At 45.0% G+C, this 13,047-nt stretch overlaps 1 protein-coding gene across 2 annotated transcripts in view; it reads right to left on the bottom strand.

Annotated features, from left to right (window-relative positions):
• Positions 1 to 13,047, bottom strand: part of whrnb (whirlin b) — an 87,849-nt gene that overhangs the window by 11,393 nt on the left and 63,409 nt on the right. For both annotated transcript variants that reach the window (XM_065250249.2, XM_065250250.1), the window contains exons 6-8: positions 2,237 to 2,440; positions 1,532 to 1,738; positions 297 to 365 (exon numbers count right to left, since the gene is read on the bottom strand). In XM_065250249.2, the coding sequence (XP_065106321.1) occupies positions 297 to 365; positions 1,532 to 1,738; positions 2,237 to 2,440 (480 nt within the window). The remainder of the gene's footprint in view (positions 1 to 296; positions 366 to 1,531; positions 1,739 to 2,236; positions 2,441 to 13,047) is intronic.

The raw sequence follows: 13,047 nt of genomic DNA, 5'->3' as shown, positions 1-13,047 counted from the left end.
TATGGTTATTGTGGTGAGATCATATACATTTTTGTGATTTTTTTTTACCATGGAGGGCCGGTGGTCTACAAAATTTACCGGTTGATTTTTTGGTCCCACTCTGCCCCTGGGCATGCAAATATTTCTGTGATTTATTTACTTGGGGACATTTTTAGCCATCTTTTTTTTTAGATATAATGATCTTTAAACAGCTACATAACAAACTAAATATAAAAGAAAACATTTAGTGGCTTGTACTTCTCAAAAGATTCAATCCAGTATGGTGTTGTGCAGACACAGTCAAACTGTGTACTTACCAAAGCAATGTCAGGAAGAGAATTTAGACACTCAACGGGCATCAGAATTCCATCTAATCTGCAGTCGCTCTATACAAAAACAAAACAAAACAAAACAAAACATAAACAATCACTGAAATGAATTGACCGTTCAAAGCAATAGTCACTCCAAACCAAGTTTAACCAAAAAGCCCTGTGCTAAAGAAATGCATGCTTTATTTGAAAGGCAGCCCACCATTTCTCATCAATTCAGCTCAATTACCAGCTTACACGGGGTGTGATTTTATGCCCATGATAATTAAGGGAATCAACTAATGTAGTTAACAAGCAGCAGCGGGTGATGCAAAAATCAGCACAATCAATGCAGCCGCAGTCAACGTCTGAGAGGAAAATTTACTAAACAGATGCACCTTGATTCGTGTTATTTCATGTTTTTATAAACCAGCCACCTCCCATCCAAGAAACTCCAGTTTTTGAGTGTATTTAACATTTAACTTGTAATTACAAACACAGTAATAAAACATCATTTTGATAAAACAATCGAAAAAGAAAACATTATAATCGTCTAGAATACAGCAGCACTAAAAGTTAAAGGGGACATTTTTCCATGAAAAGTGCTATAATTGGGTCCCCAGGGTTTGTATCAACCTAGAAAATGTGAAAAAGAACAAACCAGTAACTTAGTTTTGATAAACCATTCTCTGCAAGCATGTAAAAAATAGGTCATAGAAATTTGGCTCCCCTTATGATGTCAGAACGGGATAATACAACCGCTTAATCGACACTATCCAACCATGACACTGACATTTAGTGCAGAGATCAGCTCATTTGCATTTTAAAGGACACACCCAAAATTGCTCACACCTACAAAGTGGCAATTTTAACATGTTATAATAAATTATCTATATGGTATTTTAAGCTAAAACTTCACAAACGCACTCTGGGGACACCAAAGATTTCTTTGACATCTTAAAATGTCTTGTGAAATGTCCCCTTTAAAACACAATAAAGCATGGACATATAATGTAATTATATGTGACCAAGTCTATAAAATCCCATCATGTAATTGTAAAGATGATTTTGAAAAAAATGTATCCTTGATATCTTCAACACTGACAGTAACGTCATGTCAGAGATTGTAATGAAAGTGAAATAAATAATTGAAATAATCCCAGAACTGGTTTTTGAGACTTAAATTTTACAAACAGGGAATTAAAAATACAGTATATATTTATATACAAATTGACATACAGTACCTTGCTGCACATGGGAACTGAAGGTTTCAGCTGGCAGGTCGGACTGTGGCCCTCTGGAAGAGAAATGCTAATAGAGTCAGGATGCAGCACGCCCGGACCTCCGTGCCGAGCTCTCCACGCCTCCATCTCACGATTTAACACCTGCCCATCAAAGCGCTCCAGATCCTTTGGCGCGATCAGAGTCCGCACCTCAGCCAGTAATGACAGCTGGACGGCCAAGGGAACATTTGATGAAATGTGTGATATGAATTTAATCACAGATATTATAAATATTCTATTTGAATACAAAGCTGAAATACATTTTTGGGGACATTTTGCATTGCAGCCATCCTTGCCTAAACTCCGCTTTCTAGTTTTATCAGATTTGAGCTTGTCTAGCAAGTCTCCCAGCCTAGTCGTAGCTACTTAGGCTAGTCTAGCTTGTCAATGCCAATGTAGCAAAGTTGGTCTTGCCTAGGGAACAAATGGATGAAAAAATGGATATTGTAGTTTGTACTGTAAATCGTTTTGGAAGTGTCTGCCAAATATGTAAATATAATGTGCCTGGTTTAGGATTTTTCTGCCTGACCAAGCCTAAAAGTACTAAAAACATTTCTAAACAGATCAGACTGGGAAGACCAACAAACTAGCTATAACCGTTTTTCAGCAGAGAGGCTGGCATTAGTTATTGGCAATTCTTCTGCAGTAGTCTATTGTCAGTCTCACCTTGGCATGTGTGTTGAAGAGTTCAAACAGGGCCAATGCCAGAGGCTCTACACCGATATGTCCACGCTGGTACTCTTGAATGTAATAGCTCATGGTTTGCCTCTCTGTCTCGGTCAGAAGCATGTATGCCTGTTCCTCCAGCGAGCTCCACGCTCCGACTCGCACGGCTCCAGGTGCTGGCAAAACACCTTTCCAGCAGACTGACTACAAAACAGAGTAATAAAAACAAAACTATTTTGAGATTGTGATGTGCTGTACTGTTGTACAGATGTGTGAATTGATCACAGGCAAATGTATCTATGTGATAAGGGGGCTCTCTTCACATGCAGTAGGATGTAAGGCATGTCCAAATGCAATGTTTGCATAAAATTATGTATATCAAGACATCTTTGATTTTTTTCTGGTGGAAACCAGTGTGGAAACGTCTCGGTTACGGATGTAACCCTCGTTCCCTGAAGGAGGGAACGGAGACGTCACGTCGTGACCGACGAATTGGGAATTGGGAACTCGCTTAGAGAGACCAATCTGCTTCGTATACTACTAAAACGCCAATGAACTTGGCATTGAGATATTTGCATAATGCTGGCGCCGCCCCGCCAGGTGCCTTTATAAGCAGCAGGTGCAAATAGGGAAATTAGCTTCTTTTCGCTGAGAAAGCCGGGAAAATGAGACCGGCCGATAAACAGCAGGTGGCAGCACCTGTGGCGACGGGACGTGACGTCTCCGTTCCCTCCTTCAGGGAACGAGGGTTACATCCGTAACCGAGACGTTCCCTTTCAGTCGGTCACTACGACGTCACGTCGTGACCGACGAATTGGGAATCCCTACCAAAACGCCACTAGGGGCTGACCTCTTCCAGTGTCTGCGTAAAGCCCTCCGGTTCCACTTAAGGATAAGGAGAATTAGGTTTTAAGGCAGAAGGCCGGGCACTAGATGTTCCTTTAACCCCACAGAAGTGCCAGCGACTGGGAAGCGCCCTACCTGAGCGGGATAGGAACGCTGCGGAAGCCACCACCCGTCTTAAGGGTTAATGGTGGGCGAAAGTCAACCGTAGTTGAGGTAAAATGACAGCCGTGGCTGTGTAAGCAAAGCAGTGCTCTGCTAAGGGAAACGTGGGCTAGTAGGATTAACCCCACGGAAAAATACTCACAAAGGAACCCGGTGGGACACAATGTGGAGCCCGAGCCAACACGTAGGTTCGCGAGGATGCAGCTAGTGAAGGCTGACAGCCAATGCTCCGCAACAAAGGCTGCCAAGGCAGCGGAGGAAGAACAATTCAAACCATTACGCATTTTTGTTCTGAAGGCCTTCCATACTGACACAGTTATGAAGCATCAGTTGGAGGCTGCAAGCCGACCTGCGAGTCTGCTCTCCGTGCCCTCCCTGGTGAGGAAAGAACACGAGAGGATACAGGCTCGATACGAACACTGTAAAATCTAATGAACGTATTAGGTGTCGCCCAACCAGCAGCTCTGCAGATGTCTGTTAGCGAGGAACCACGAGCTAAAGCCCAAGATGAGGCAACGCTCCGTGTGGAGTGCGCTCTCAAATTAAAGGGGCAAGGAATACCCTGAAGATTATAAGCCAGGGCGATAGTATCAACTATCCAAAGAGACATCCTCTGCTAGTGACAGCTTTCCCTTTCTGCTGGCCACCATAACAAACAAAGAGCTGGTCTGAGGTCCTGAGGCTTTGCGTGCGAACCACGTAGAGTCGCAGTGCGCGTACGGGGCACAACAAAGCCATGGTTGGGTCTGCGTCCTCCGGGGGCAGCGCTTGCAAGCTCACCACCTATCTCTGAAGGGAGTGGTGGGAACTTTGGGCACGTAGCCTGGTCTGGGTCTCAGTGAGACAGCAGGACCAAACTAAAAGCACAAAACGTCAACAGAGAATGCATGTAAATCCCCTACTCTCTTCATGGAGGCCAATGCTATCAGGGTCAGAGTTTTCATTGATAAAAACATCAGACTCGTAGACTGCAAAGGCTCAAAAGGGAGACCTGAAGGCTTCCACCATGGACAGGTCTCAGAAGGAAAGAGGGAGGGCGCGAGGGGTTTAGCCTGCGAGCGCCTCTTAAAATGTAATAATTAAATCATGCTGGCCAACTGATCTGCCGTTGATAAGTGAGTGATGAGCAGAAATAGCGGCGATATCAACTTAAATGGAGGAGGGACAGCCTACCATCTAACCTATGTTAAAGATATAAAAGCACAATGTTAATGGGCATTCTCTGGGGTCCTCGCGTTGCGAAGAGCACCGGGTGACGAAAAAGGTTTCTTTAAGCGCGTAAGCCCGTCTTGTGGACGGTGCTCGAACCGCGTCGATGGTGTTAGATACCGCTTGCGATAAATCACCTAAACCTTGCGCGCGCTCAACGACCATACATGGAAATCCCACAGGTCGGGGCGCGGGTGCCATAATGTGCCCCCTCCTAAAGAAAGAAAGTCTTTTCTCAGGGGAAATCGTCAGGGAGGGGCTGTCGCGAGGAGCATTAACTCTGAAAACCAATCCAGTACGGGGCGACTAATAAAAGGCTCTCCTCGTCCTGCCTGACTTTGCACAGTGTCTGCGCAATAAAGCTCACTGGAAGGAATGCGTATTTACGCACCCCCCGCGGCCAGCTGTGTGCCAACGCATCCACGCCGAGGCTGCCCTCGGTTAGTGAATAAAATAGGCGACAGTGGGTATCGTCCGGCGACGCAAACAGATCTATCTACGCACAACCGAACTTCTTCCAAATTAGCTGGACCGTCTGGAGGTGGAGTCGCCATTCGCCGGGGGCGCAGCTCGGGAAGCGCGTCTGCCGCTGTATTGAGCGAACCCGGGATGTAAATGGCACGAAGGGACCTCAGATGCTTCTGACTCCAAAGGAGGAGATGACGAGCGAGATGCGACAGGTGACGAGAGCGCAAAACCGCCTTAACGGTAAATAACGCAACAGTCGCAATGTTATTGGTGTCGGCTAATACATCCTTCCCTCGCATCTCCATAGCGGAGCGTACAAGTCCCAGATATACAGCGCACCGCTCGCGGCAGTTGGGGTGGTATGCACACCCCTGAGACTGCAAGCCCGTCATACGTGGCTGATCATCCCGTGCTGAGGGCATTGCAATATACAGAATGCCAGGAGACCCCTCAGGGGCATATCTTCTATCGGAAATGCCGGGTCTACCACGGGGAAAAATTTAAATGACACGCAGGTGCAATGTTTACACGGTGTATGTCGGTGTGCCACGCTCTCCTCGAGACTCGATCGTAAGCCAATGCTGAAGCGGTCTCATATGAAGCAGCTCGGGCGGCGTCACAACCGCAGCATGCTGTCATATGTCCAGGAGCTTCTGAAATTGTTTCAGAGGGACCGCGTACTTCCCTCGAATTAAACCGAGGCAAGTCAGAACTGACTGGTTGCGCGCTCTTGTTAAACACGTCAATTAGTCGACCGAGTCTTATTTCCATACTGAGAAAAAGGATCCTCTGCACGGGGCAAAGTTGCTCTTTCCCAGTCGACCTGAAGACTTAAACGAGCGAGATGCCAAAGCATTAACTCTCTGTGTTCGCGCACGTCTGCCAAGAACGGGCTATTATAAGTCGACGTAGAAAAAAGCAGAATGCGAACAACGCTCTCTCTCTGACATTTTAATGCCGTGACTAGCACATGGAGACACGGAGAGAGAGAGACAGCTCGAATGGTGTACTTCGTATTAATATGCCCACCCCACGACGCAGAGCGAAAAACGGTCTAAAGCGAGGGGAGATGGACACATAAAGTACACGTCTACAGGTCTAAGGCTGCAAACCGATCTGAATATTGAAATACGAGCCTCGGCGTTATCATCCAAAAAGAACACCTTCGTAGAGCCGGTGCGTAAATCAAATCGATCGTAACCCGCCGCGTATTTTGGGTACTATGAGATAAGGCTGGAAAAACCCTATCATCATCATCTCGGTAAGAGGGACCGGCTCGAACATCCTTCGCCAACAGGATATCGACTTTTGCACGCAGTACATGTGCATCGGACGCTTTCACTACAGTGAAACGAAAGCCCGAAATTTTGGGGTGTGCCGGATTCGTAACCGAGGCGGATCGTGCGTAAAACACAACGAAACGGGCTGGGAACTGAAGCCAAGCACCCAGGCACCGTACGAGGAGAAATAACGACACTACCGAAGTACCCGCGGTGGGGCAGCGAAGCGAGACAGGTGGGACTGCCGGTGCGTCTGCTGTGACAGCATAAACATCTACAGTATGTGTGTGTGACACTGACCTGAGCCCGCTGAGGGTAACGGTCGTCTGGTCTCCTCTACGGAGAGCGCAGACTCCGATGAGGGTGCTGGTGGTCCGGTCTCCTCAGCGGAGAGCTCGGACTCCTCAGGTCACCCGCTGGCGATAGAGGAGAGGTAGGGTGAGCTGGTGTGTGCCCGCTCACGGCTCTCTCGATCCTCTGGAGACCTGGAGAGGGAAGAGGAATGCACTCTATGTGTGGTTAGTGGGTACCGGCTAAACAGCCGGTGGAACATATGCAAACCAAGGATTTTCCACCCGACCCTCTATCGGGGGAAGGAGCTCCATCTCCTGAAGAGTGATCCTCTGCCAATCCGGGTCGCCCTTCACTGGCCACTTAAACTCCCGATTTTCACGGGAAGCGGCTAAGCGGGCGGGGCGAGCTGCTGACGACCGGTTCCCCTGCGCTGCCGAGATGGGGTCCGAGGAGGGGAACGGAGGTGGTCGCCGCAGGACGCCGACGGCGAGAGGCAGACTGAGGAGCCGGCGTGGTGGACCAAGGGCAGCTCTGTTCCGCCGGGGCATGACCTAAGAGATCGCCTCAGTCTGTGCAGCGGAGCTGTACGACTCCCCTGGCTCGCCGAAGAGGCCGGTCTGTGAGACAGGAGCATTCAAGTTGTTCTCGTCTGCGTCCGTCATGTCAGCCAGACACAGCCAAAGGTGGCGATCTTGAACCACTGAGGTGGACATCGCACGACTGAAGGTCGCGGCCTCCCTGGTAAATCCTTTGTGAGCCTGCAGCAACGTTATTACGTGCAGGGCTGAAGCCGCCTCTCCGGCATGCCTGATGGGCAGCGTCCGTAACCGGACGACTGTCTACAAACACGGGAGGGAAGGGTTGGGTGGTCCCTCCAGGAACGCATCCCGCTCCACTGAAGGGGTCCCCGCCCTCAGCGGCTCCGTTGGTGAGGGAGGTGAGGGGTGAAAGCTGAACGGCCGGACGGCCGCAAATCACGTCAGCTCTTCGTGCCGTCGGGGAAGAAAGGCACAGGAGGAGAGGACCGAGAGGCCCGAGCAGCTCCGAAGTACCAATCATGTGGGCGGGACGGTTCGGGCGGAGAGGGGTTAACCTTTCCAACTCTACCGTCTCCGCCGCTCGCGGGCACGGCCGCCATCTCCGGAACGACTCTGCCTCGGAGGAAAAATGGACACCCCTCTGATGCTGCAGAAGTGACGGGACCAGAAGGAGGTCCAATGGATTCGGCAGACATCGTAGAACACGACTCTGCAGTCTCCACCGGAGCCTCAACCGGCTGAGGATGAGAAGGCCGGTAGGTGGAGGACGCATCCTCCGTCCTACTCAGCGTAGTGACGCGAAGGGCGCCCTGCGAGCGCTTGACAGCCGCACCATGGCGGCGTCAGCACTGCAAAGGCGCGGACAGCGTTCCCGTAGAAACGACAGTCGTCTCCGCAATCCAAGAGGGTTATGCTCTCACAGAGAGAACAGAAACTCTCCACGAACGCAGCCCCGGAGTGCTCGATGCCTGAGCACGAAGACAGCGCTCGTGACCGTCACTGGAACCCTTATACTTCTCGCATCCAAGATCGCACGGGCGAAAAGCTATCCTGAAAAGGACGCTGATCCCCGCATATACGAGAGAGTGGCTGCCTTTAACAAGGCACAAAGCTCTCTCGTATCACTCTTTTAGGGAAATTCACTCAGATGCTTAGTTGATGAGCGCACAGGAAGGCAACGCACACACTAAACTCAAAACAATAAACAGATGTAGAGCCGTGGAATAAGCGAAGCGTCCGCTGTGATACTGCTAGTTCAACCAACTTCAGCAATCAAATCCCAACAGAGTAAAGTAGCTTCTCAGTAGCAGATAAAGCCGGCTTTCGAAGCGAAAAAGCTAATTTCCCTATTTGCACCTGCTGCTTATAAAGGCACCTGGCGGGGCGGCGCCAGCATTATGCAAATATCTCAATGCCAAGTTCATTGGCGTTTTAGTAGTATACGAAGCAGATTGGTCTCTCTAAGCGAGTTCCCAATTCCCAATTCGTCGGTCACGACGTGACGTCGTAGTGACCGACTGAAAGGGAACAAGGTAGCTACACTGTAAAGGGTAAAGGGTTTAGTCTAAAAGCATCAGGACATTTTTCTCTGCTATCCCCACAATGTGTCTGTAAAGTTTCAGTTCAAAATGCACCACAGATCTTTCATCATATGATGTTGAACATGGCCATTTTTTTATATAATGCAAACACAGAAAGTGACCATCATGGCCATTTGTGGCTGCAATGAAAAACGCTCTGTTTTTGTGTGTGTGTCTCTTTAAATGCCCCTCCCTGTCTGCAAAGTCCCCTACTTATAGCATTTACACATATGCTTTGGACTATATCAAAACATGTGTCTCTGGCAGAACGTTAAACTACTTGCTCATAAGGCGGAGTCTGTGAGCGGTCATGGGTGGGGCGTAATCATTGTGACATCACATTGATAGGGGATTCCCAACAGCATGTTTTGTTTGACTGTTGTGGTTTATTATACAAAAATGAATAGATGGATTTGTATAATTACAGGATTTTTCTGCACACACACTGGTGAATAATTTTTTGATAGAAACACATTTAAAGGGGCAATAAGTACGATTGTGTTTTATTAATCAAAATCAATGTCTTTATTCATAAATATGTCCTCGTTGGTGTCAAAAGACCTCTGCCAGTGATCTGACTTTTCTTTGTAAGCTTAGAATTTCTCTTCTTTACTTACATTGAAAGGGTAAGTCCAAGGAAGCTACCATATCGTTCCGCCATATTGATAAACTATAAAAACAGAGAGGGACAAAAAGCCCTAGCCTACCAATGCATTTCCACAACGCGTTTTCATTCAGAACACGTGAACCAGTTGCAACGGACAAGGAGATCAGCGATTACATAACGGCTACCGTAGTTACAACACGCATTTGGAAAGGGGAGGAGCTAGAAAGCACTGTTCGTTTGAATGCAAAATACAATTCCACCACTAGATGGGAGTAGATCCTACTTATTGCCCCTTAAAAAGCGCATTTTTTAGGTTAGGGGGGCTTTAAGTTTATTCAGCTTTTGGATCAAGCAGTTCACCTAAATCAGTTTACTTAGTAATGTCCTATTTACGTCAACTTCACTAGAAAAAAAAATCTGATGAAACAACTTAAAATAATTAGGCAATCTAATACAAGTAAATAGCAGAGTCTGTTCAAATAAGTTCACATAAGTTCATATTTATAAAAAATATGAAAACTAATTTTTTTAATTAATTAAAAGTTTTTATGTATCTTGGTTTTATTATCTTATGCACATTTTCTCTACTTCGTCAAGTTCAAACTATTTGTGTTGAATGCACTTTCACTTTGTGTCATGCACTTCAATTCAATTCAATTCAATTTTATTTATATAGCGCTTTTCACAATTTGGTAATTGTATCAAAGCAGCTTTACATAATAGATGTAGTGAAAAGCACAGAAAATCGACAGATAGCATAACATAATACACGATAGCACAAGCAGCTAAATTTGCTGCGGCTATAAATCAACATTATAAGCAAACGTATTACTAATGTAACGTATAGAAGTTAAGCCCAAAAAGGCTGCCTCCCCGGGTTGAAAAACCCCCTAGGAGAAAAAACAAACAAACAAAAAAGTACTTCAGTACTGAACACACAAATCTCAATCATCACGATGACAATCAACAACCATCATTCATTAAAAAACAACTCTAAATACAAAAGATAACAGGTAACTACTGTAACATTAGTGACAACAACAACAGCATAAATAAACCAAGTAATATTCAGAGATGTATAGTAACGAAGTAGAACTACTTCACTACTGTACTTAAGTACTAAAAGGCAGTATCTGTACTCTACTGAAGTATTATTTTTTTCTCCTACTTCCACTTTTACTTCAGTACATATTTTCGATGAGTTTAATACTTTTACTCCGATACTTTTTTTATGTGCTGCATTGTTACTCGTTACTCTCGTTATAAAAATTTTACAAATCATTCCAAACCCACATTATCACTGCCGGAGCGGTGACACACATTAGAAACACACACACATCGTGGTCTAAACCAATTGGAGATAGTGAAGGGCGGATCCCTTCCTCCCTCTCACTCACTCACAAATATGAGCTGCAGTTGTGGACAAATGTGAAGCAAAGAGAGAGCCAAAGCAGAGAGAACGAATTTGAGCACACGAAAGGGCGAGTGTGCGCGAAAGAAGGAAACCTAAATACATTGAAACCCCTTGCACATTTACCTATTACCATTTATATCGACTAATATTTCATTAATACTGAATTCTGTATCGTTAAATTAATCTGAATATTCCTGTCCTTGTACTGCTGCTACAGCCAAAAGAATTGTGAGACGTCCTTCAGCTTAAACATTTGAAATAATATAAACAATATTATATTCAAACTTTTGACTGTTTTCTTTAATAACTACATTACACAATACTTGTACTTTTACTTTCAGTACTTGAGTAGTATATTTTAAAACAAACTACTTGCAGTACTTAAGTACAAAACATGTTTAATACTTTAGTACTTCCACTTAAGTGCTGTGCTTAAAGAGCACTTCAACTTCTACTCAAGTCACTTTTTTGATAGAGCACTTGTACTTTTACTCAAGTCTGGGTCCCTAGTACTTTATACATCTCTGGTAATATTAACCACATACGTTTATATGCTGCAATGAATGCTGGGAACTTTCAAACCCCTGTTTAGTTTGAACACTTGAGTCCACTCAAAAAATAATCTTTGTTAGCAACATCTTTAAAAAAAACTCACTAAAAATGAATTGATCAGGTGTATTTTTATTGCTGGGAGAATATTTTGAATTTGGATTTTTATGTGGATTCCTATATAAAAAAAAAAAAATGCAACATACTGCTGTAGTGCTAAAAATATTTGTGCAGTCATTAGTCAAACTATGTACTTGATATGATGTGATGTAACATGCATGTGTGTGGGAAGTTGGCCCTCATGGGAAACAGAGAACATCAGCTGCAGGACTGTTTCACTGAGACCTTACCACTCAACCGTGTCTAATATTTAATACTACATACCCTGGGGTAGTAAACTCTCTCTCTCTCTCTCTCTCTCTCTCTCTCTCTCTCTCTCTCTCTCTCTCTCCTGAAAACATGCCTTTCATCCACTTTTTACTTTTAGACATTCACCTTTATCAGACCTGCATCATAACAATGTCAATATTTGTTTAAAAAGCTTTTTTCCATAACTTCCTCTGTCTCTGTCCTTTTCCTGCTATATAAACAACAACAACAACACTGTGCAATGTAAATCTAATGACTCAAATGTCTCCAAACATCAGGCTAGTGAATGAAGAAAAGATACATTGTGTAAGAAAAAACACTTGAAACATAAAGCAGCGTGTCTCAACCAGTAGGTCTCAACACAAACAAGACATTTAAAGTATAAAGTAGGTGTGTTTTCTGGAAATCAAACTCATAACATTTGTGCTGCTGATGCAATGCAATTGAGCTAAAGGAACACTGATAAAGTTGTGAGTAGCAGAGAATAAAAATGCTACACGCATATAAAGCGACTAGAACTATAATGAATAATTTTTATGACATCACAAGAAGCACGTCCAGTCAGACTTTTTACTCTTAATGGAAATGTAGTACTCTGTTGAGGCCAAAACTTGGCAGATGGTAACATGGATGCACGACTCAGATTACATTAAATATAAGTTTATAAGACTTGCAGTAAGGGTCAAACATTATGCTGACTATAAATTGTTTTGTGGAGAATGATATGCTGCCGGAAACACGAGACCTTCGAAATTTAAGAAACATTTTGGGGTGGTTTCCTGGACGGGCATTAGCTTAACACAGGACTAGGCCTTAGTTTATTTAGGAAATATAACTAGTTTTAACAAACATGATGGCTTACTAAAAACATTACTGGTGTGCCCTCCCTACTGAAAAATCCAGCTAAGACCAGCATAAGCTGGTAGCTGGTTTTAGCTGGTTTAAGGTGACACACTAGCTGGTTTACGCTGGTCCTCCCAGCCTGACAAAGCTGGTCATGCTGATGGGCCAGCTGGTCTTCCAGCCTGACCAGCTTAGTCCAGCTAGACCAGCTTAAAAAGTGACCAAAACACAGCTAGACCAGCTTGCTACACCAGCAAATCCAGCTTCCTACACCAGCAAAACCAGCTAAAACCAAGCTGGGAGACCAGCTAAAACCATCTCACTAGCTTATGCTGGTCTTAGCTGGATTTTTCAGCAGGGCTTTGATGCTCTCCTGATTTTGCCAAGTGGTTGATGTCCTCAGGGCAACATTATGTTGACCCTGGGACATTTCAATCAACCAATCAGATTTCAGAAATAAGTTTACAGTTTGTTTTAAGTTTAAGCCTACAACCAGGATTAGCTGTTTCTGCACCATTGTTTTTCACTCATCATGTCCCTCTGATTTTAGGTCTTAGTCTAGGACTAGTCTAATCCCTATCCGAGAAACTGTGCCCGGGTTGCATGAAAGTCCTTAAGCTAAGAAATCCCTTAAATATAAAGGTTAAGGGT

This window comes from Paramisgurnus dabryanus, chromosome 5 (genome assembly GCF_030506205.2).
Source record: "Paramisgurnus dabryanus chromosome 5, PD_genome_1.1, whole genome shotgun sequence".
Taxonomy (NCBI): domain Eukaryota; kingdom Metazoa; phylum Chordata; class Actinopteri; order Cypriniformes; family Cobitidae; genus Paramisgurnus; species Paramisgurnus dabryanus.
This window is presented reverse-complemented; position numbering and strand designations above follow the sequence as displayed.